We start from the raw sequence: 20739 nt of genomic DNA, 5'->3' as shown, positions 1-20739 counted from the left end.
GATATCCTGCGACACTCAAAGCAGATGCATTTCCAACGATAAAGTCAAAGAAATCTGCCGCCAGACCCCCATTGAATCTGCCGGAGTGTGTGAGCAATTCAGGGACAAAGGACCTCGGTAGCACGGCAAGCGATGGCGGCAGTTTGTTCCCGCAGACGAGCGAGCTATCGACCCTAGCTTCCCTGGCCTGCTGACATCAACTCCAAAACTGGACAGATCAGCTTTCAGGAAAAGAGCGCGGATGAGGGTATGTCTACAGAATATATTAATTGATGAAAATTGGGCTGTCTGCACTCTCAAAGTGCATGTTGTTGCCAAATGTATTTCATATGCTGTAAACCTAGTTCATAGTTGTTAGTTTCCTTTAATGCCAAACAAACACATACCAATCGTTGGTTAGAAGGCGATCGCCGAATTCGTCCTCGCTTTCTCTCGTGTCGTTTTCGTCGGTTTCGCTTGCATACGGTTCAAACCGATATGGCTCAATAGCTTCAGTTTCTTCTTCAATTTGGTTTTCGCTACCTGCCTCCACACTACAACCATCCGTTTCAATACATGCGTAATCTGTTGAATCGCTTAAGCCGCTGAAATCCGAGTCTGAATCCGAGCTAATGTCGCTATAGCTTGCAGTTCTTTCCGCCATGTTTGTTTGTGTTGGCTTCACTATGTGACGTCACAGGAAAATGGACGGGTGTATATAACGATGGTTAAAATCAGGCACTTTGAAGCTTTTTTTAGGGATATTGCGTGATGGGTAAAATTTTGAAAAAAACTTCGAAAAATATAATAAGCCACTGGGAACTGATTTTTAATGGTTTTAACCCTTCTGAAATTGTGATAATGTTCCCCTTTAAGCCAAAATGTGTCCCTTCTCCCTTTTCCGTCTCCACACTGTGTCTGCTTGTAAGTACTCTGTGATTGGGCGCTGCCGAACATGCTCCTCTGCTCGTAAAACCAGCAATGTCACGACGTGACGACGACGCGCCATCATGCCTGTAAAAAAATAAATAAAAATATGGTGAATAAGGTTCTTTTCAAACAGAGTATAGTACCGTTTTTGATACATTGGTACCGCGATACTATACTAGTACCGGTATACCGTACAACCCTATTACAGTGTATACCATACTTGCCAACCCTCCCGGATTTTCCGGGAGACTCCCGAAATTCAGCGCCTCTCCCGAAAACCTCCCGGGACAAATTTTCTCCCGAAAATCTCCCGAAATTCAGGCGCAGCAGGAAGCCACGCCCCCCTCCAGCTCCATGCGGACCTGAGTGACGTGTCAACAGTCTGTATTCACGTCCGCTTTCCCACAACACACGTTATAACTGTAGAATGATGGAGGGCGAGTTCTTGGTTTCTTATGTGGGTTTATTGTTAAGCAGTTTCATTAACGTCCTCCCAGCGCGGTAACAACACACAACAACAGCAGTCATGTTTTATTCTACCGTAAAGCAGTTCGTCTGCCGTAAACAGCAATGTTGTTGTAATATATTGAGTTGGAGGCAATAACCAGGGTGAGGTGATGAAGTACGTCTCTTTACTGTAGACTTCAGAACAGACTCAACACACTTGACGTCAGGTGCGCAACACCACGTAAATCGTTGGCCAACCAAAAAGTAACCCAAGTACGCTATAGCCAACATTCACCAGGAGATGGCAACAGACAAACATAGATCACTCTATAACATTCCTCCCCTTTTAGAAATGGAGAAGTTCCTCAAAATAAATAAACAACCCAACCAAAAAATGCAGCAGCTCAATTAAAAAACTGTACTTAAGCCACATTCTTTTTTTTTCTTTTTTCTTTTTTAGTACTGAACTCTTAACCCTCATTTGTAAGCAATAACATGCTTATTATACAAACAGTATTTGTACACCTTTAACACAGATTTTTATACTGTCTTCAGAGATTCAGTTTTTTTGGTGGTACTCGAAACCTTTCTGGGTACCTGCGAAAGGGTGTTCAGCATGGTTAGAAAAATAGTGACAGAGAATAGAACAAGGATGGACAATTCAACCCTTAACTCAACCATGAGTAGATGAGAGTTATGTGTGTGTATATGTGTAAATAAATGAACACTGAAATTCAAGTATTTATTTTATATATATATATATATATATATATATATATATATATATATATATATATATATATATATATATATATATATATATAGCTAGAATTCACTGAAAGTCAAGTATTTCTTATATATATATATATTAGAGATGCGCGGATAGGCAATTTATCTCATCCGCAACCGCGTCAGAAAGTCGTCATCCATCCGCCATCCACCCGATGTAACGTTTGATCTGAACTGCATCCGCCCGCCATCCGCCCGTTGTTATATATCTAATATTAATTTAAAAAAAAAAAAAAAGGGTGAAAACTACGCGAATTGCACCTTGTGCAGACAAGATTTTTCGATCGGACACGGAGGAATTAGCCATGTAAAAGACCACGTTGGGACAAAAAAACACAAGTCTAATGCCGTTGCTAGCGATACAAGTGGAAAACTTTCAACGTTTTTCGTCGCCCAAACAGATTCTTTGGATGTGATAAATGCCGAAGTTTTATTTACGGAGGCAATAATTGAGCATGGACTTCCAATCGCACTGGCTGATCACATGGGACAGTTAATAATGTAATGCAACCTTTAAAAATCATTACGCGGTGATCGCGATCCCAAAAATAAACTTTTCTTGCATGATAATGTCCAGAAAATTTCGCTTTATATTACTATAGAGTCCTTTTAACGAATGAGTTTGATGGTTTATCACAAACCTTAAATGAAATTCCATGGCCACCGTCCTGCTCTCTATATCAACCAGGGTGAGCCCCACCCCTTTCGTGAGCGCACTGAGCGCGGAGTGACCCCTGTTACGCGCCCCCGGCAACAGGGGTGGCAAGCAGGTAAGCTGCGCGGGCGGAGCGCGCGGAGTGACCCATGTTACGAGCCCCCGGCCACGGGGGTGGCGGGCAGGTAAGCTGCTTACCTGCTGCGCGTGACGCCGGCCGCGGCGAAAGCGGACGAGGCGGGGTGTCGGTGCGGTGTCGGTGCGGTGGGCGCGGTAGTGACCCTGGACGTGCGTCGGGCCCTTCTCGCGGATCGCCTCAGCTACGGCTCCCGGTGGGGCCCTCTCGGGGGAAGGGGCCTCGGTCCCGGACCCCGGCGAGGCGTCCCTTCTCCGCTCCGTAAAAGTATCCATCTCTTTTCTTTTTTTTTCTTCTGTTGTGGCATATGCAGCAGGTGCCTGCTCGTTTTTCGTATGTGGGTAACAACATTTAACTATGTATATATATTTACCAATTGGTTTAACTGCCACCCGCAAAAAAAAAAAAAAAAAAAAAAAAAAATCTAATTAATCCGCCCGACCCGACCCGCGAGCCGATAAAATCTTATTTTTTTTAATTTCATCCGCCCGATCCGCGGATAATCCGCGGACTCCGCGGTTGTGTCCGCAAACCGCGCATCTCTAATATATATATATATATATATATATATATATATATATATATATATATATATATATATATATATATATATATATATATGTGTATAGATATATATGTGTATTAGAGATGCGCGGTTTGCGGACACAACCGCGGAGTCCGCGGATTATCCGCGGTTCGGGCGGTTGAAATAAAAAAAAATTTGATTTTATCCGCGGGTCGGGTCGGGCGGTTGAAATAAAAAAAAATTAGATTTTAAATAGATTCAGGCGGGTGGCAGTTAAACCAATTCGGAAATATATATACATAGTTAAATGTTGTTACCCACATACGAAAAACGAGCAGGCACCTGCAGCATATGCCACAACAGAAGAAGAAAAAAAAAGAGATGGACACTTTTACGGAGCGGAGAAGGGACGCCTCGCCGGGGTCCGGGACCGAGGCCCCTTCCCCCGAGAGGGCCCCACCGGGAGCCGTAGCTGAGGCGATCCGCGAGAAGGGCCCGACGCACGTCCAGGGTCACCACCGCGCCCACCGCACCGACACCCCGCCTCGTCCGCCTTCGCCGCGGCCGGCGTCACGCGCAGCAGGTAAGCAGCTTACCTGCCCGCCACCCCCGTGGCCGGAGGCTCGTAACAGGGGTCACTCCGCGCGCTCCGCCCGCGCAGCTTACCTGCCCGCCACCCCCGTTGCCGGGGGCGCGTAACAGGGGTCACTCCGCGCGCAGTGCGCTCACGAAAGGGGTGGGGCTCACCCTGGTTGATATAGACAGCAGGACGGTGGCCATGGAAGTCGGAACCCGCTAAGGAGTGTGTAACAACCCACCTGCCGAATCAACTAGCCCTGAAAATGGATGGCGCTGGAGCGTCGGGCCCATACCCGGCCGTCGCCGGCAGCGAGACGCGCTTGGAGGCGCGCTCAGCGCGGCTCCCATATGATTGCGCACTGGTGTGCGTCTGGGTCGTGACAGCGTGGCACGGGAATGTCTGTGCTGCATTGGATCAGTCTCCTTTCTTTAACAGGCAAAAGCTTTATAACCTCACTAATGCCTTGCATCGTCTATATTAGATATATAACAACGGGCGGGTGCGGGCGGGTGCGGTTCTGATCAAATGTTACATCGGGTGGATGGCGGATGGTTGACGACTTTCTGATGCGGTTGCGGATGAAATAATTGCCTATCCGCGCATCTCTATATATATATGTATATATATGAAATACTTGACTTGGTGAATTCTAGCTGTAAATATACTCCTCCTCTCTTAGCCACGCCCCCAACCACGCCTCCACCCCCCACCTCCCGAAATCGGAGGTCTCAAGGTTGGCAAGTATGGTGTATACAGTATTTTACATCCCTAGTCCTATGATCACAAGATAGAATACAATGAAAGGTTGTGAGTGTATGTGTTGGAGCTGAGCAGCTCAGAGTGGAGTAACCATTGCGGATGATTGTTCAAATGTCCACTTGGTGGGTTCAACTCACTGGTCTACTGTGAGTAGTGCAAGTGAGTGAGCCGTGCATGTCGTGCTCTAATGCAATTGCCTCCAAATGTGAACGACAAAGGTAATTCACTGAGAAAACCTTCAATTAGGAGAGGAAGCTGATATTATTGAAACATTTTCCCCGTGCGACCCTTCGTTGCAGGTTATGAAACACTTTCTGCAAAGATGTAGTGAGGTGCAGAATGATTGGACAGATCAGTCGCGGTCAAAAGTTTACATACACTTGTGAAGAAAACATAATGAAACAACAATTGAGCTGCTTGGCCACAATAGAATAGAGAATAGAGTTGTATTTGTTATTATTACAGTGAACAGGTTCAAAGAACAACGAAATTGGAGCAGATCCCCTAAGGTGCATACACAATAATTTAGTAATATAATAGTACAAAAAAGATAAAAAAGAAGAAATGTATATATATATATATATATGATGTCCGACAATGGCTTTTTTGCCGATATTCCGATATTGTCCAACTCTTAATTACCGATACCGATATATACAGTCGTGGAATTAACACATTATTATGCCTAATTTTGCTGGATGCATTAAACAATGTAACAAGGTTTTCCAAAATAAATCAACTCAAGTTATGGAAAAAAAATGCCAACATGGCACTGCCATATTTATTATTGAAGTCACAAAGTGCATTATTTTTTTTTTAACATGCCTCAAAACAGCAGCTTGGAATTTGGGACATGCTCTCCCTGAGAGAGCATGTCGTTTGATTAGGGGAGATGACAGCAACAGACATCAGGGGGCAGTAATGTTCAATGATTTATTTTATATATATATATATATATAGTTAAAATATATATATAATAATAATACTAAACAATACTAATAAACTATAGAATGGTGTGTGACAAAATCCAAGAGTGTATGTGTGTGACATACTTGCCAACCTTGAGACCTCCGATTTCGGGAGGTGGGGGAGGGGGGTGTGGGTCGGGGTGGGACGGGGGCGTGGTTGGGGGCGTGGCTAAAAGGGGAGGAGTATATATACAGCTAGAATTCACCAAGTCAAGTATTTCATATATATATATATATATATATATATATATATATATATATATATATATATATGTGTATATATGTATATATATATGTATATATATCTATATATATATGTATGTATATATATATATATATATATATATATATATATATAAGAAATACTTGACGTTCAGTGAATTCTAGCTATATATATATATATATATATATATATATATATATATATATATATATATATATATATATATATATACCTAGAATTCACTGAACCTCAAGTATTTCTTATATATATATATATTTATATATATATATATATATATATATATATATATATATATAAAATAAATACTTGAATTCCAGTGTTCATTTATTTACACATATACACACACATAACACTCATCTACTCATTGTTGAGTTAAGGGTTGAATTGTCCATCCTTGTTCTATTCTCTGTCACAATTTTTCTAACCATGCTGAACACCCTCTCTGATGATGCATTGATGTGTGGCACGCACAAAAGTGCTTTCATCAAGTGCACTAGATGGCAGTATTGTCCTGTTTAAGAGTGTCACAACATTGCTGTTTACGGCAGACAAACTGCTTTACGGTATACAAAAACGTGACTGCTGTTGTTGTGTGTTGTTGCCGCGCTGGGAGAACGTTAATGAAGCTGCCTAACAATAAACCCATGAGGACCTGAGTCCGCCTGAATTTCGGGAGAAAATTTGTCCCGGGAGGTTTTCGGGAGAGGTGCCGAATTTCGGGAGTCTCCCGGAAAATCCGGGAGGGTTGGCAAGTATGGTGTGTGACTATGTGTGTAGATTAGCTGTTGAGTGTTACCGTAAATGTTGAATGAGGAAGCAGACAAAACCAAAGAGGGCAACGCGTGAGGTCCGTGGGGCAGAGAGAGGCGTCAGAGTCCGGGGCGAGCGAGTAGTCGAGGAACGAGGGAGGCAGTCAGAGTCCAGAGGGAGATCCAGGGAGAAGAGAGACGCACAGCTCACTTTCAGGGCGACGGAGGGTAGGTACACTATTGAGAAACTAAGTTCCCGCAAGGATCCTTGGGTCCACTGGTCCTTATGCTGTTGTCTGATTAGACCCAGGTGCGCTGATAGCAGATTGTCTCCGGCGACGCGTGGGCGCGGTCTGTGCGGCAAGTGTGGGGGCGTGTCCTGTGGAGCTCACAGCAGAGCCTCTCGGTGCTCCCGCAGATGAGGGAGAAACAGACTGCGCGTGATCCGTAACAGGGTGTATATTCTAGCATCCCGGAAGAGTTAGTGCTGCAAGGGGTTCTGGGTTGGCAAGTATAACTGGAGAACACCAACAAAACACGAAGGCTCACCAAAATAACAGCGCAAGACAGGAACTAAAGCACGGCGCACAGGAACTAACAACAAACTCAAAATAAGGCAACCTAGTGGAGTTTCATTTTTTTAACCTTTTCTGCTGGTGGTGTGCCTCCGTATTTTTTTTTATGAAAAAAATGTGCCTTAGCTTAAAAAAGGTTGAAAAACACTGATTTAGGACATACAGATGAATAAATAAATATGATCAGGTTTTCAATATTATTCGGTCATGACCTTATTTGTGTCCCAGTCTGAGGGCATGACTGAGAATAACATAACATGATGAGTTAATAACATCCAGCTTCCATATTAGCAAATAATGCATTTGATTCAGGTGGAACGACTCCTTAATATGAAGCAGCTTGCAACTGAACTATTCAACTCCTCTGCCTTCATTCCAAAGTCCCTTGTTTTTGCCAGCCTGGGTTGTTTAGGTGACCCGAGGGAGGGTATTTCTTCAAACATGAGGGCTATAATTCTTTACAGGTGTGCGGGGATCCGGAGTTCTAAGCGGAGGCATATGTGTGAGTTAAGTAACAGAACTTAGTAGGAGACCTTGTGTTTATGAATTCTTATGTTGTGGTCTGTGGGAATGACCCAGACTTACAACCCCCCCCAATACCAGACAGGTAACGCACAACACCTGAGGACCAGGGGGGTGCTTGTGATAAAGACTGGGCTGGAGTAGAAGAGAGCCATTTGAGACCCGTGATTTGTGTTGGGGAGCAAAGTACTTGGATTATATTGCCAGAAGTATGCCTTGACTCACATATGACCTTGAAGTGCCATCCCATTCCTAACCCATAGGGTTCAATATGACCTTTTGCAGCTATTACAGCTTCAACTCTTCTGGGAAGGCTGTCCACAAGGTTGCAGAGTGTGTTTATAGGTATTTTCCACCATTCTTCCATAAGCGCATTGGTGAAGTCACACACTGATGTTGGTGGAGAAGGCCTGGCTCCATACTTGCCAACCTTGAGACCTCCGATTTCGGGAGGTGGGGGGTGGGGGCGTGGTCGGGGGTGGGGCGGGGCATGGTTGGGGCGGGGGGCGTGGTTAAGAGGGGAGGAGTATATTTACGGCTAGAATTCACCAACTCGAGTATTTCATATATATATATATATATATATATATAAAAAATCTCCTGATGATTGAGGGAACCCCTCATGAAACAGGCCTGTAGAGATGAAGTAGTCTTGTGATTTTTTTCCCACACATACATATATATATATATGTATATATATATATATATATATATATATATATATATATATATATATATATATATATATATATCTTAATAAGGTTATCCAAAAAATAGTGCTCGATACCGTAGTAGAGCGCAATATATGTATGTGTGGGGAAAAAAAATCACAAGACTACTTCATCTCTGTCATGACTTGGACTTTGGCTTGGTTTGTTCTCCCGTGGTGCAAATGAACTGGACTGGTCAAGGCTTGAAGGTGCGTACATGATTTATTTAAACTATCAAAAAAGGAATAAACGAAAAGCGCGCACAGGGGCGGAGGTGCAAAACTAGACTATAAACACAAAACTTGCACATTGGCAGAAACTATGAACAATTAAACAAAACACTAACTGTGGCTTAACAAACAAAAACTTACTTGGCATGGAACCGGCATGAAAAAAAGAGTAGCAAGGATCATCAGGGTGTGGAGAGTGTGCAGGAGCATAAATGCGGGGATGTCGTCAGGACGAACAACAGAAAACGAATGAACTTAAATACTATGGACATGATTAGTGAAAGCAGGTGCGTGACTCAAAACGTGAAACAGGTGCGTGACGTGACAGGTGAAAACTAATGGTTGCTATGGTGACAAGAGTGCACAATGAGTCCAAACGTGGAACAGGTGCGTGACGTGACAGGTGAAACTAATGGTTGCTATGGTGACAAAACAAAACAAAAGTGCACAAAAAGTCCAAAATTTAAACCGAACATTACTAAAACAAAACATGATCACACAGACATGACAATCTCTACAGACCTGTTTCATGAGGGGTTCCCTCAATCATCAGGAGATTTTAATGGAAGCATTCACATACCATGGTTTATATAGGGCACAGAGTGGGTAGGTACAGGCTGGCGTAGGGGCGTGGTGATTGGCTCATGTGTTACCTAGGAGGTGTTTCCGTCTGTGGCGGCATTCGCTGATACAATTTCGCTGCGTTTGTTGAGGGATGACAGGTCTGGACGGTAAATAATAAACAGTTTCTCTTTCAAGCATAGGTTGCATCTTTTATTACCACTATTGTAAGGTGTGCTGGATGCAAGAATTTGCCATGTTATTGAATATTCAACATTATTGTCTTTGAGGTCCCAAATGTGTTTGCTGAGTTCTGTGGTATTCCGCAGGTTTTGGTTCCTGAAAGAAGCCTTGTGATTGTTCCATCTGGTTTTAAACTCTCCCTCGGTTAAGTTATGTAGGATTAACCGAAACAGGCCTGTAGAGATGAAGTAGTCTTGTGATTTTTTCCCCCCACACATACATATATATATATATATACATATATATATATATATATATGTATGAAATACTTGACTTTCAGTGAATTCTAGCTATATATATATTTATTTATTTTATTATATATACAAATAAAATAAATAAATTTCGGTGTTCATTTATTTACACATATACACACACATAACACTCATCTACTCATTGTTGTACTTGTGTTTTCAAATACACAGTAATGAAAACACAGTTGTTCTACTAACTGTACTTACTGTGTGTTATGAGAGTAGAGTATGTGTGTGTGTGTGTGTGTGGCCCTTTAACAGGTGACAGCATGTGAGGTGAGTGACGTCAGTGAGTGTGCGGGCGAGAGAAGAGAGGGAGCGGTAGCATGAGTGCGGGGAGGGACTAGTCGGTTTTGTGTTGGATTGGCTGTGTGCAAGCAATCAATAAAGCAAGATTTGCAACTAATCGCTGGACTCATCATTCACCCTAAGGTGAAGGGTGTTGCCCCGAGCATACATCGGCCCTGGAGAAGTGTCTCCCCTGCGCTCTTCGACTACGGTCTCTTCTTCTGCTTAGTCTCCTTGTGTGCGCACACTGCACTCAGGTCCGCATTTCTTCCGGGAGGTTTTCGGGAGAGGCGCTGAATTTCGGGAGTCTCCCGGAAAATCCGGGACGGTTGGCAAGTATGCCTGGCTCTAATTCTATCAGGTTCAGGTCAGGACTCTGTGCAGGCCAGTCAAGTTCATCCACAGCAGACTCTGTCATCCATGTCTTTATGGACCTTGCTTTGTGCACTGGTGCACAGTTATGCTCCAAACTGTTCCCACAAGGTTGGGAGCATGGAATTGTCCAAAAATGTTTTTGGTATCCTGGAGCATTCAAAGTTCCTTTCACTGGAACTAACTCCTGAAAAACAAACCCACACCATAATTCCTCCTCCATCAAATTTCACACTCTGCACAATGCAGTCCGAAATGTAGCGTTCTCCTGGCAACCTCCAAACCCAGACTGGTCCATCAGATTGCCAGATGGAAAAGTGTGACTAATCAGTCCAGAGAAGGCGTCTCCACTGCTCTAGAGTCCAGTGGTGACGTGCTTTACACCACTGCATCCCACGCTTTGCATTGGACTTGGTGATGTATGGCTTAGATGCAGCTGTCCGGCCATGGAAACCCATTCCATGAAGCTCTCTGCGTGCTGTACGTGGGCTAATTGGAAGGTCACATGAAGATTGGAGCTCTGTAGCAACTGACTGTGCAGAAAGTCTTTGTCTAACCTGGCCTACCACTTGGTGGCTGAGTTGCTGAGTTGCTGTTGTTCCCAAACTCTTCACTTTTCTTATAATAAAGTTGACTTGGGAATATTTAGGAGTGAGGAAATTTCACGACTGGATTTGTTGCACAGGTGGCATCCTATGACAGTTCCACACTGGAAATCACTGAAAGCGGTATTAGTATAGTACCGTGTTACTAATGAATCATATTCGGTACTATACTGCCTCTAAAAAGTACCGGTCCCCACCCGATCCCCCGTCATCGTCACGTCGTGTCATTGCTGGTTTTACGAGCAGAGGAGCATGTTCGGCAGCGCACACACACTGAGTACTTACAAGCAGACACAGTGTGTAGACAAAAAAAGGGAGAACGGACGCATTTTGGCTTAAAAAGTAAAGATAAAGGTGAAGTTATAACACTGAAACGCCCTCAGGAAGAGGTGCTTTAAGACGTGGCTAGCTGGCTAGTTTTAGCTACTTCTAAATCACTAATCCTCGTCTCCGTGGCGACAAATAAAGTAAGTTTCTTACAAGTATCATTATCACTGCAGGACGAGGAATAGCTAAACATGCTTCACTACACACCGTAGCTCACCGGCGTCACAATGTAAACAAACGCCATGGGTGGCTCTACACCTGACATCCACTGTAATGATACCAAGTACAGGAGCGTATCTAGTCGATACTACTATGATTATATCAATATTTTTTAGCATCACAAAATGTATATTATGTTTATAAAGTCAGTAAATATGTCCCTGGACACATGAGGACTTTGAATATGACCAATGTATGATCCTGTAACTACTTGGTATCGGATTGATACCGAAATGTGTGGTATCATCCACAACTAATCAAAGAAGAGAATAATTTTTTGTGGTCCCCTTTATTTAGGAAAGTATCGAAAAGTATCGAAATACAATTTGGTATCGGGACAACACTAGTCCTTACAAACACACACCATAATAATCATCATCGTCATCATCGGCGGTCACTCGAAACGAGTATGACGATCCTCCTGGTAGGGGTGTATCCCTTTATGGAGGATGCCTGTGCGTGACTTAGTTTAACGTGGGGAGACTGGTGCACAGACAGTCACCACACGATCCTTGACAGAATCGGGTCAGGGTCCAGTGGCATGGAGTCCAAGACGACTGGGGGACCCTTTGCTGCTGCAGCCTTCTTCCGCCATCGCAGCCGTTGTGGTAGTTCTTAAATCTACCGTCTGCTCCGCCGTTGAGGTCTTCACCGTATCCCTGGCTAGGGGGCAGTCAGGTACTAGGCCTTTGCCAAGGGCCACCTGGGGTAACAGTAGTAAAGGGGTTAACCTCCTAGTGCCCCAAGACCCCATAGAGGAGTCTCCACTGCCGGATGCACTTTAACGTCATGCCCAGGACACACCATAATAATACACCCAGTTGAAGCACAGCACTTCTGACAACAATGTTCTCTATTCTCAATGAAACATCAACGTTTTGGTCTTACTTGTACTTTCTCGTGTCATTTACTGAACAGGCGTCTACCAGCAGTTCACACGTGTTACTTATGTGTGACTGGTTGAACTTAAGATTCGTACAACCAGAGTAAGCACAACCAGAATTAAAACATGTTTAAGGTGCATCGGGTTGACTTTTGAGAAAGGATTCTAAGTGCCTTATAGTCTGTAAATACAGTCATTTCTTTTGCAGGTATACTTTGACTGTGGCGCCAAGGTGGATGTGGTGGATGCCCAAGGACTGATCCTCTCCCCTGGCTTCCCCTACAACTACTCCTCCGGGACCCACTGTGTTTGGCAGTTCTTCGTACCTGTCGATTATCAGCTCGTACTGGAGATATTTGACTTTGACGTGTTTGAAAGCCACGAGTCCACCGCCCAGTACTCCGTCATTTCTAATTATGAAGAGGACAACGGAGAAGACGAGCTGACGTTCGCATTGGGTGGAGCTTCGGCGGCAGAAAGAGACGCGGTAGATCAGGGCGAGGCCACAAATATCCAGAAGTCCTCTCAGGACAGTGAGACGAAGCAAGCGGTGGTCCAGGAACGGTCCACAAAAAATATCCAGAAGTCCTCTCGGGACAGTGAGATGGAGCAGGCGGTGGTCCAGGAACGGTCCACAAAAAATATCCAGAAGTCTTCTCGGGACAGTGAGATGGAGCAGGCGGTGGTCCAGGAACGGTCCACAAAAAATATCCAGAAGTCCTCTCGGGACAGTGAGACGGAGCAGGCGGTGGTCCAGGAACGGTCCACAAAAAATATCCAGAAGTCCTCTCGGGACAGTGAGACGGAGCAGGCGGTGGTCCAGGAACGGTCCACAAAAAATATCCAGAAGTCCTCTAGGGACAGTGAGATGGAGCAGGCGGTGGTCCAGGAACGGTCCACAAAAATAGCCAAAGTCTCAAACTCCGCCAAAAGATCTATAGATGGTTCTTCCGGCCTTATATCGCCTCCTCCCGCCTCGCTCCTCCTTCCTGGAGCGGCGTCCTATGAAGATAGGGCCTTCAACACGGCTTCCTCCCCTCGACTTAAGGCAGAGCTCGACCCTAGTTCCAAACCAAGCATGTCCATGGCGGATACCACCGTTGCCTCGCTACAATCCACTGACACTCCTGCTGCGAGCCCTGGAACCCAGCAGTCGGTGCTGGACGCCTGCCCCCATGATGTCCTCTATATCTCAGACCTCATCACTTTCTCCTCAAGATTCTGTGGGTCCAACCGACCGCCCAGCAGCCAGCTGGTTTTTGGCTCGAGCCAGGAGATGGTGGAGGTGATCATGGAGCTTATCACGACCACTCATTGGGGGCGGGGCTTTGCCCTCCTCTTCCACTACAACAACGTTACCAAACCAGTGGGGGAACGGCGAAGCTTTACGCCCGCATCCACCAGGGCTGACTCTCTGCTGGCCGCTGTGAGTGGAGCTGCCTTCTTCGCTTTGATACTCACTACTGTCGTCTGTGTTGTATTCAGGTAAAAGCACTTTTTCCAAACAAAATTCATTCTTCCACTTTTATGGACATTGAATTATTTAGGGACAGTGGTGGTCAAAAGTCTACATACACTTGTAAAGAACATCATGTCATTTGTACAACTCTTATTTTTGGTGATAGAGTGATTGGAGCACATACTTGTTGGTCACAAAAAACATTCATGAAGTTTGGTTCTTTTGGTAGCCATCCACAAGCTTCTGGCAAGCTTCTGCTTGAATTTTTGACCACTCCTCCTGACAAAATTGGTGCAGTTCAGCTAAATTTGTTTGTTTTCTGACATGGACTTGTTTCTTCAGCATTGTTTAAGTCAGGACTTTGGGAAGGCCATTCTAAAACCTTAATTCTAGCCTGATTTAGCCATTCCTTTACCACTTTTGATGTGTGTCAGGTTCAAACTCTGATGACATCTATTAAACAAGACAAGAATTAAACAGAGACAGAATTCAATTTGGACTCAATATTGAGGAGAGTCGTCTGTACACTGTACCCTTGTACAGTATCTCAGCACGCTCTGCCAAAAGATTGCACGCCTCCTTCTTTTATTTTGAACCCTCCCCGACCACATGGCCACCACTGCTTCCAAAGGACAAAGGTTAGTAAAATAGTTCAAAAAGAGTTCCATAAAATAGTTCAAAAACAGTTCCATAAAATAGTTCAAAAAGAGTTTGTAAAATACTTCAAAAAGAGGTCGTCTGGATCCTGCTCTATCTCCACTTTGAAGTCCTTGGGTTAGAACTCTGCAGCATCGCCTGGACATCGGGGGCGGTACCACTGGATTGGCAGACCGGGGTGGTGGTTCCTCTCTTTAAGAAGGGGAACCGGAGGGTGTGTTCTAACTATCGTGGGATCACACTCCTCAGCCTTCCCGGTAAGGTCTATTCAGGTGTACTGGAGAGGAGGCTACGCCGGATAGTCGAACCTCGGATTCAGGAGGAACAGTGTGGTTTTCGTCCTGGTCGTGGAACTGTGGACCAGCTCTATACTCTCGGCAGGGTCCTTGAGGGTGCATGGGAGTTTGCCCAACCAGTCTACATGTGTTTTGTGGACTTGGAGAAGGCATTCGACCGTGTCCCTCGGGAAGTCCTGTGGGGAGTGCTCAGAGAGTATGGGATATCGGACTGTCTGATTGTGGCGGTCCGCTCCCTGTATGATCAGTGCCAGAGCTTGGTCCACATTGCCGGTAGTAAGTCGGACACGTTTCCAGTGAGGGTTGGACTCCGCCAAGGCTGCCCTTTGTCACCCATTCTGTTCATAACTTTTATGGACAGAATTTCTAGGCGCAGTCAAGGCATTGAGGGGATCTGGTTTGGTGGCTGCAGGATTAGGTCTCTGCTTTTTGCAGATGATGTGGTCCTGATGGCTTAATCTGGCCAGGATCTTCAGCTCTCACTGGATCGGTTCGCAGCTGAGTGTGAAGCGACTGGGATGAGAATCAGCACCTCCAAGTCCGAGTCCATGGTTCTCTCCCGGAAAAGGGTGGAGTGCCATCTCCGGGTTGGGGAGGAGATCTTGCCCCAAGTGGAGGAGTTCAAGTACCTAGGAGTCTTGTTCACGAGTGGGGGAAGAGTGGATCGTGAGATCGACAGGCGGATCGGTGCGGCGTCTTCAGTAATGCGGACGCTGTATCGATCCGTTGTGGTGAAGAAGGAGCTGAGCCGGAAGGCAAAGCTTTCGATTTACCGGTCGATCTACGTTCCCATCCTCACCTATGGTCATGAGCTTTGGGTCATGACCGAAAGGACAAGATCACGGGTACAAGCGGCCGAAATGAGTTCCCTCCGCCGGGTGGCAGGGCTCTCCCTTAGAGATAGGGTGAGAAGCTCTGTCATTCGGGGGGAGCTCAAAGTAAAGCCGCTGCTCCTCCACATCGAGAGGAGCCAGATGAGGTGGTTCGGGCATCTGGTCAGGATGCCACCCGAACGCCTCCCTAGGAAGGTGTTTCGGGCACGTCCGACCGGTAGGAGGCCACGGGGAAGACCCAGGACACGTTGGGAAGACTATGTCTCCCGGCTGAACCTGGGAATGCCTCGGGGTCCCACAGGAAGAGCTGGACGAAGTGGCTGGGGAGAGGGAAGTCTGGGCTTCCCTGCTTAGGCTGCTGCCCCCGCGACCCGACCTCGGATAAGCGGAAGAAGATGGATGGATGGATGGGTTAGAACATTATATTTCTGTTGAATACCATACATGAGAGAAAACAGAAAACCCTTCATGTGGCTTTCCCCCTGACACAGTGGAGTTTTACGAGCCTTCTTCTTGGTAGGTTTCAAAGACAGCTTTTGTCTTCTCACCAGACCCTCAATGTAACACAAAGTTTTTTGTGATAATCTAGAAACAATTATTCTAACAATGTGTGTTTTGGGTCATTATCCAGTTGGAACACCCAACTGCGCCCAAGACCCAACCTCCGGGCTGATGATTTTAGCTTGTCCTGAAGAATTTGGAGGTAATCCTCCTTCTTCATTGTCCCATTTACTCTCTGTAAAGCACCAGTTCCACTGGCAGCAAAACAGGCCCAGAGCATAATACTACCACCACTATGCTTGACGGTAGGAATGGTGTTCCTGGGATTAAAGACCTCACCTTTTCTCCTCCAAACATATTGCTGGGTATTGTGGCCAAACAGCTCCATTTGTGTTTCATCTGACATCACACGGACAAAAATAAGACCTTCTGGAGGAAAGTTCAACCAGAAGCTTGTGGATGACTACCAAAAGCGGCCACCAAATGTTGGGAAAAAAAATACCTGCACCGGACTAAAAAAAAACGCAGATTTATACCGGTACGAAATATTTTGTAAATGTTTATTTACATATTTCCAAACAGTGCCTGTCACACGGTAGTAAAACGGCTGATCAAACAAAACAGAAGTCATGGTCATGGACCCACTAGCTGCGAAAGCTAGCTCTCCAATCAGCTAAAAACACTCAATAACTCCACGGTGACATTTTAGTGAATTTACAAAACTGAAACATTACAAAAAGGTATGACGACATTAGCTCGATTACATTACGATAGCACGTACCAACGTGCATGAAAACACTCCTGCCGATATCACACAAGGGACCGTTTAGTCATTATGAATTGTTTTAGTTATATTGTAAAACATATATACGGATAGTCGAACCTCGGATTCAGGAGGAACAGTGTGGTTTTCGTCCTGGTCGTGGAACTGTGGACAAGCTCTATACTCTCGGCAGGGTCCTTGAGGGTGCATGGGAGTTTGCCCAACCAGTCTACATGTGCTTTGTGGACTTGGAGAAGGCATTCGACCGTGTACCCCGGGAAGTCCTGTGGGGAGTGCTCAGAGAGTATGGGGTAACGGACTGTCTTATTGTGGCAGTTCGCTCCCTGTATGATCAGTGTCAGAGCTTGGTCCGCATTGCCGGCAGTAAGTCGGACACGTTTCCAGTGAGGGTTGGACTCCGCCAAGGCTGCCCTTTGTCACCGATTCTGTTCATAACTTTTATGGACAGAATTTCTAGGCGCAGTCAAGGCGTTGAGGGGATCTGGTTTGGTGGCTGCAGGATTAGGTCTCTGCTATTTGCAGATGATGTGGTCCTGATGGCTTCCTCCGGCCAAGATCTTCAGCTCTCACTGGATCGGTTCGCAGCCGAGTGTGAAGCGACTGGGATGGGAATCAGCACCTCCAAGTCCGAGTCCATGGTTCTCTCCCGGAAAAGGGTGGAGTGCCATCTCCGGGTTGGGGAGGAGATCTTGCCCCAAGTGGAGGAGTTCAAGTACCTCGGAGTCTTGTTCACGAGTGGGGGAAGAGTGGATCGTGAGATCGACAGGCGGATCGGTGCGGCGTCTTCAGTAATGCGGACGCTGTATCGATCCGTTGTGGTGAAGAAGGAGCTGAGCCGGAAGGCAAAGCTCTCGATTTACCGGTCGATCTACGTTCCCATCCTCACCTATGGTCATGAGCTTTGGGTCATGACCGAAAGGACAAGATCACGGGTACAAGCGGCCGAAATGAGTTCCCTCCGCCGGGTGGCAGGGCTCTCCCTTAGAGATAGGGTGAGAAGCTCTGTCATTCGGGGGGAGCTCAAAGTAAAGCCGCTGCTCCTCCACATCGAGAGGAGCCAGATGAGGTGGTTCGGGCATCTGGTCAGGATGCCACCCGAACGCCTCCCTAGGGAGGTGTTTCGGGCACGTCCGACCGGTAGGAGGCCACGGGGAAGACCCAGGACACGCTGGGAAGACTATCTCTCCCGGCTGGCCTGGGAACGCCTCGGGATCCCCCGGGAGGAGCTGGACGAAGTGGCTGGGGAGAGGGAAGTCTGGGCTTCCCTGCTTAAGCTGCTGCCCCCGCGACCCGATCTCGGATAAGCGGAAGAAGATGGATGGATGGATGGATATTGTAAAAAATAATGCTTGGACTGATTATTAGAGAATACTTTCAAGTAGAAACATTATGGACGCTTATACTTCCGGTTCAAGGCACAATACAAGAAATACATTTTCAACCCGCAGCACAAGCGGTGCGTGAACTTGTCCAAAAGATGGCGCCAGATCTTAAAACAATAACACACATTTTCAGTGTCTCTGTCTGTGTTTTATAAAAAAAAAACATTAGCGAAGAAAATCCTTTAAATTAGCCTCACCGTTTTATAAGCCACAGTGTGTAAAGCGTAGGAAAAAAGCAGCGGCTTATTGTTTGGAAAAACACGGTACTTCTGACCATAAGTATGTTTTATTTATTCATAGTAAGATATCCTGCTTTAAAATGCTAGTATCAGGCTGAAAGCATACATAACTGTTCAGTCCATCCATCCATTTCCTACCGCTTGTCCCTTTTGGTGTGGTGTACCCTGCAAAAATATATTTTTTTTTAGAAGAAGTCATACCTTTTTATTTATTTCTGGATTGAGGATTGAGAATCCTGCACATTCACAGGCACCAATTTGTTATGTTGACTCAGCTGGACGTCCCTGCTTCGTGATGTGGTGACCTTTGATGATTAGTCGGGTTTGGCAGCAACTGTGCGGCTCCCTTGATGTGGTGGTGCATTCTCACCGTAGTCTCTGGGGCGTTCAAGGTGCAGCACCTGGCCTCCATTTAAGCAACGGAAAAAAACAGAGGCCGCACGAAAGTGAAAGCGGGAGGAAAAAGGCATTGTTGTCGGACTGTCGAGGCGTGTAATTAACTCCCTTGTTCATTCTAGTGGACAATGAGCACAAAAAGTGAGAGAGTTTATAGGTTTGTAATAAAAATTTGTTCAAACAAGGTGCTGGAGGGCTACTGTATACTGTAAGATTAATAATAATAATAATAATAATTTCATTTAACTTTATACAAAAGCAGATTGCTTTTGATGGTGTTATTTTTAACACTGTCTTACACAACACTTCCTGATGTATAATACAATACAAAAATGTCAATTTCCGTCACTTTATCCTATGTGAACAAGTCATTACCTGTGGTTGTCTCTTTAATTGACTGCACGGCTGGCAGCTCCTCCGTGGTTTGAAAGTCTGCAGTTATCCCAAGTAAGAAGATGAGCAGCTGGGCGGTGTTACATGCATCGCAGCTCTCATCCAAAGCCAGCGAAAAACAGTCAAAGTCGGCCGTTCTGTTCTCCAGCAATGGTCTCAACTCGCCTCGTTACAGTGCGTCGGGAGAGTGACACGTTCTCAAATGCGCCCCTCTTCTCCGGGCATATCAGCGCAACCGAGTTCATACTTGCCAACCTAGAGACCTCTGATTTCGGGAGGTGGGGGCGTGGTTGGGGGCGTGGTTAAGATAGATATATATAAGAAATACTTGACTTTCAGTGAATTCTAGCTATATATATATTTTTTTATTACATATGTATATATGTATATATATATATATATATATATATATATATATATATATATATATATATATATTAGAGATGCGCGGATAGGCAATTATTTCATCCGCAACCGCATCAGAAAGTCGTCAACCATCCGCCATCCACCCGATGTAACATTTGATCAGAACCGCACCCGCCCGCACCCGCCCGTTGTTATATATCTAATATAGACGATGCAAGGCATTAGTGAGGTTATAAAGCTTTTGCCTGTTAAAGAAAGGAGACTGATCCAATGCAGCACAGACATTCGCGTGCCACGCTGTCACGACCCAGACGCACACCAGTGCGCAATCATATGGGAGCCGCGCTGAGCGCACCTCCAAGCGCGTCTCGCTGCCGGCGACAGCCGGGTATGGGCCCGACGCTCCAGCGCCATCCATTTTCAGGGCTAGTTGATTCGGCAGGTGGGTTGTTACACACTCCTTAGCGGGTTCCGACTTCCATGGCCACCGTCCTGCTGTCTATATCAACCAGGGTGAGCCCCACCCCTTTCGTGAGCGCACTGCGCGCGGAGTGACCCCTGTTACGCGCCCCCGGCAACAGGGGTGGCGGGCAGGTAAGCTGCTTACCTGCTGCGCGTGACGCCGGCCGCGGCGAAGGCGGACGAGGCGGGGTGTCGGTGCGGTGGGCGCGGTGGTGACCCTGGACGTGCGTCGGGCCCTTCTCGCGGATCGCCTCAGCTACGGCTCCCGGTGGGGCCCTCTCGGGGGAAGGGGCCTCGGTCCCGGACCCCGGCGAGGCGTCCCTTCTCCGCTCCGTAAAAGTGTCCATCTCTTTTCTTTTTTTTCTTCTGTTGTGGCATATGCTGCAGGTGCCTGCTCGTTTTTCGTATGTGGGTAACAACATT

At 46.0% G+C, this 20739-nt stretch overlaps 1 protein-coding gene across 2 annotated transcripts in view; it reads left to right on the top strand.

Annotated features, from left to right (window-relative positions):
* Positions 1–20739, top strand: part of LOC133623011 (uncharacterized) — a 96686-nt gene that overhangs the window by 43952 nt on the left and 31995 nt on the right. For both annotated transcript variants that reach the window (XM_072914300.1, XM_072914299.1), the window contains exon 2: positions 12757–14033. In XM_072914300.1, coding sequence (XP_072770401.1) covers positions 12757–14033 — 1277 coding nt within the window. The remainder of the gene's footprint in view (positions 1–12756; positions 14034–20739) is intronic.

The sequence above is a fragment of the Nerophis lumbriciformis genome, linkage group LG12, assembly GCF_033978685.3.
Source record: "Nerophis lumbriciformis linkage group LG12, RoL_Nlum_v2.1, whole genome shotgun sequence".
Taxonomy (NCBI): domain Eukaryota; kingdom Metazoa; phylum Chordata; class Actinopteri; order Syngnathiformes; family Syngnathidae; genus Nerophis; species Nerophis lumbriciformis.
Note: the sequence above shows the minus strand (reverse complement) of the source record. Positions and strands in the feature narration are given on the sequence as shown.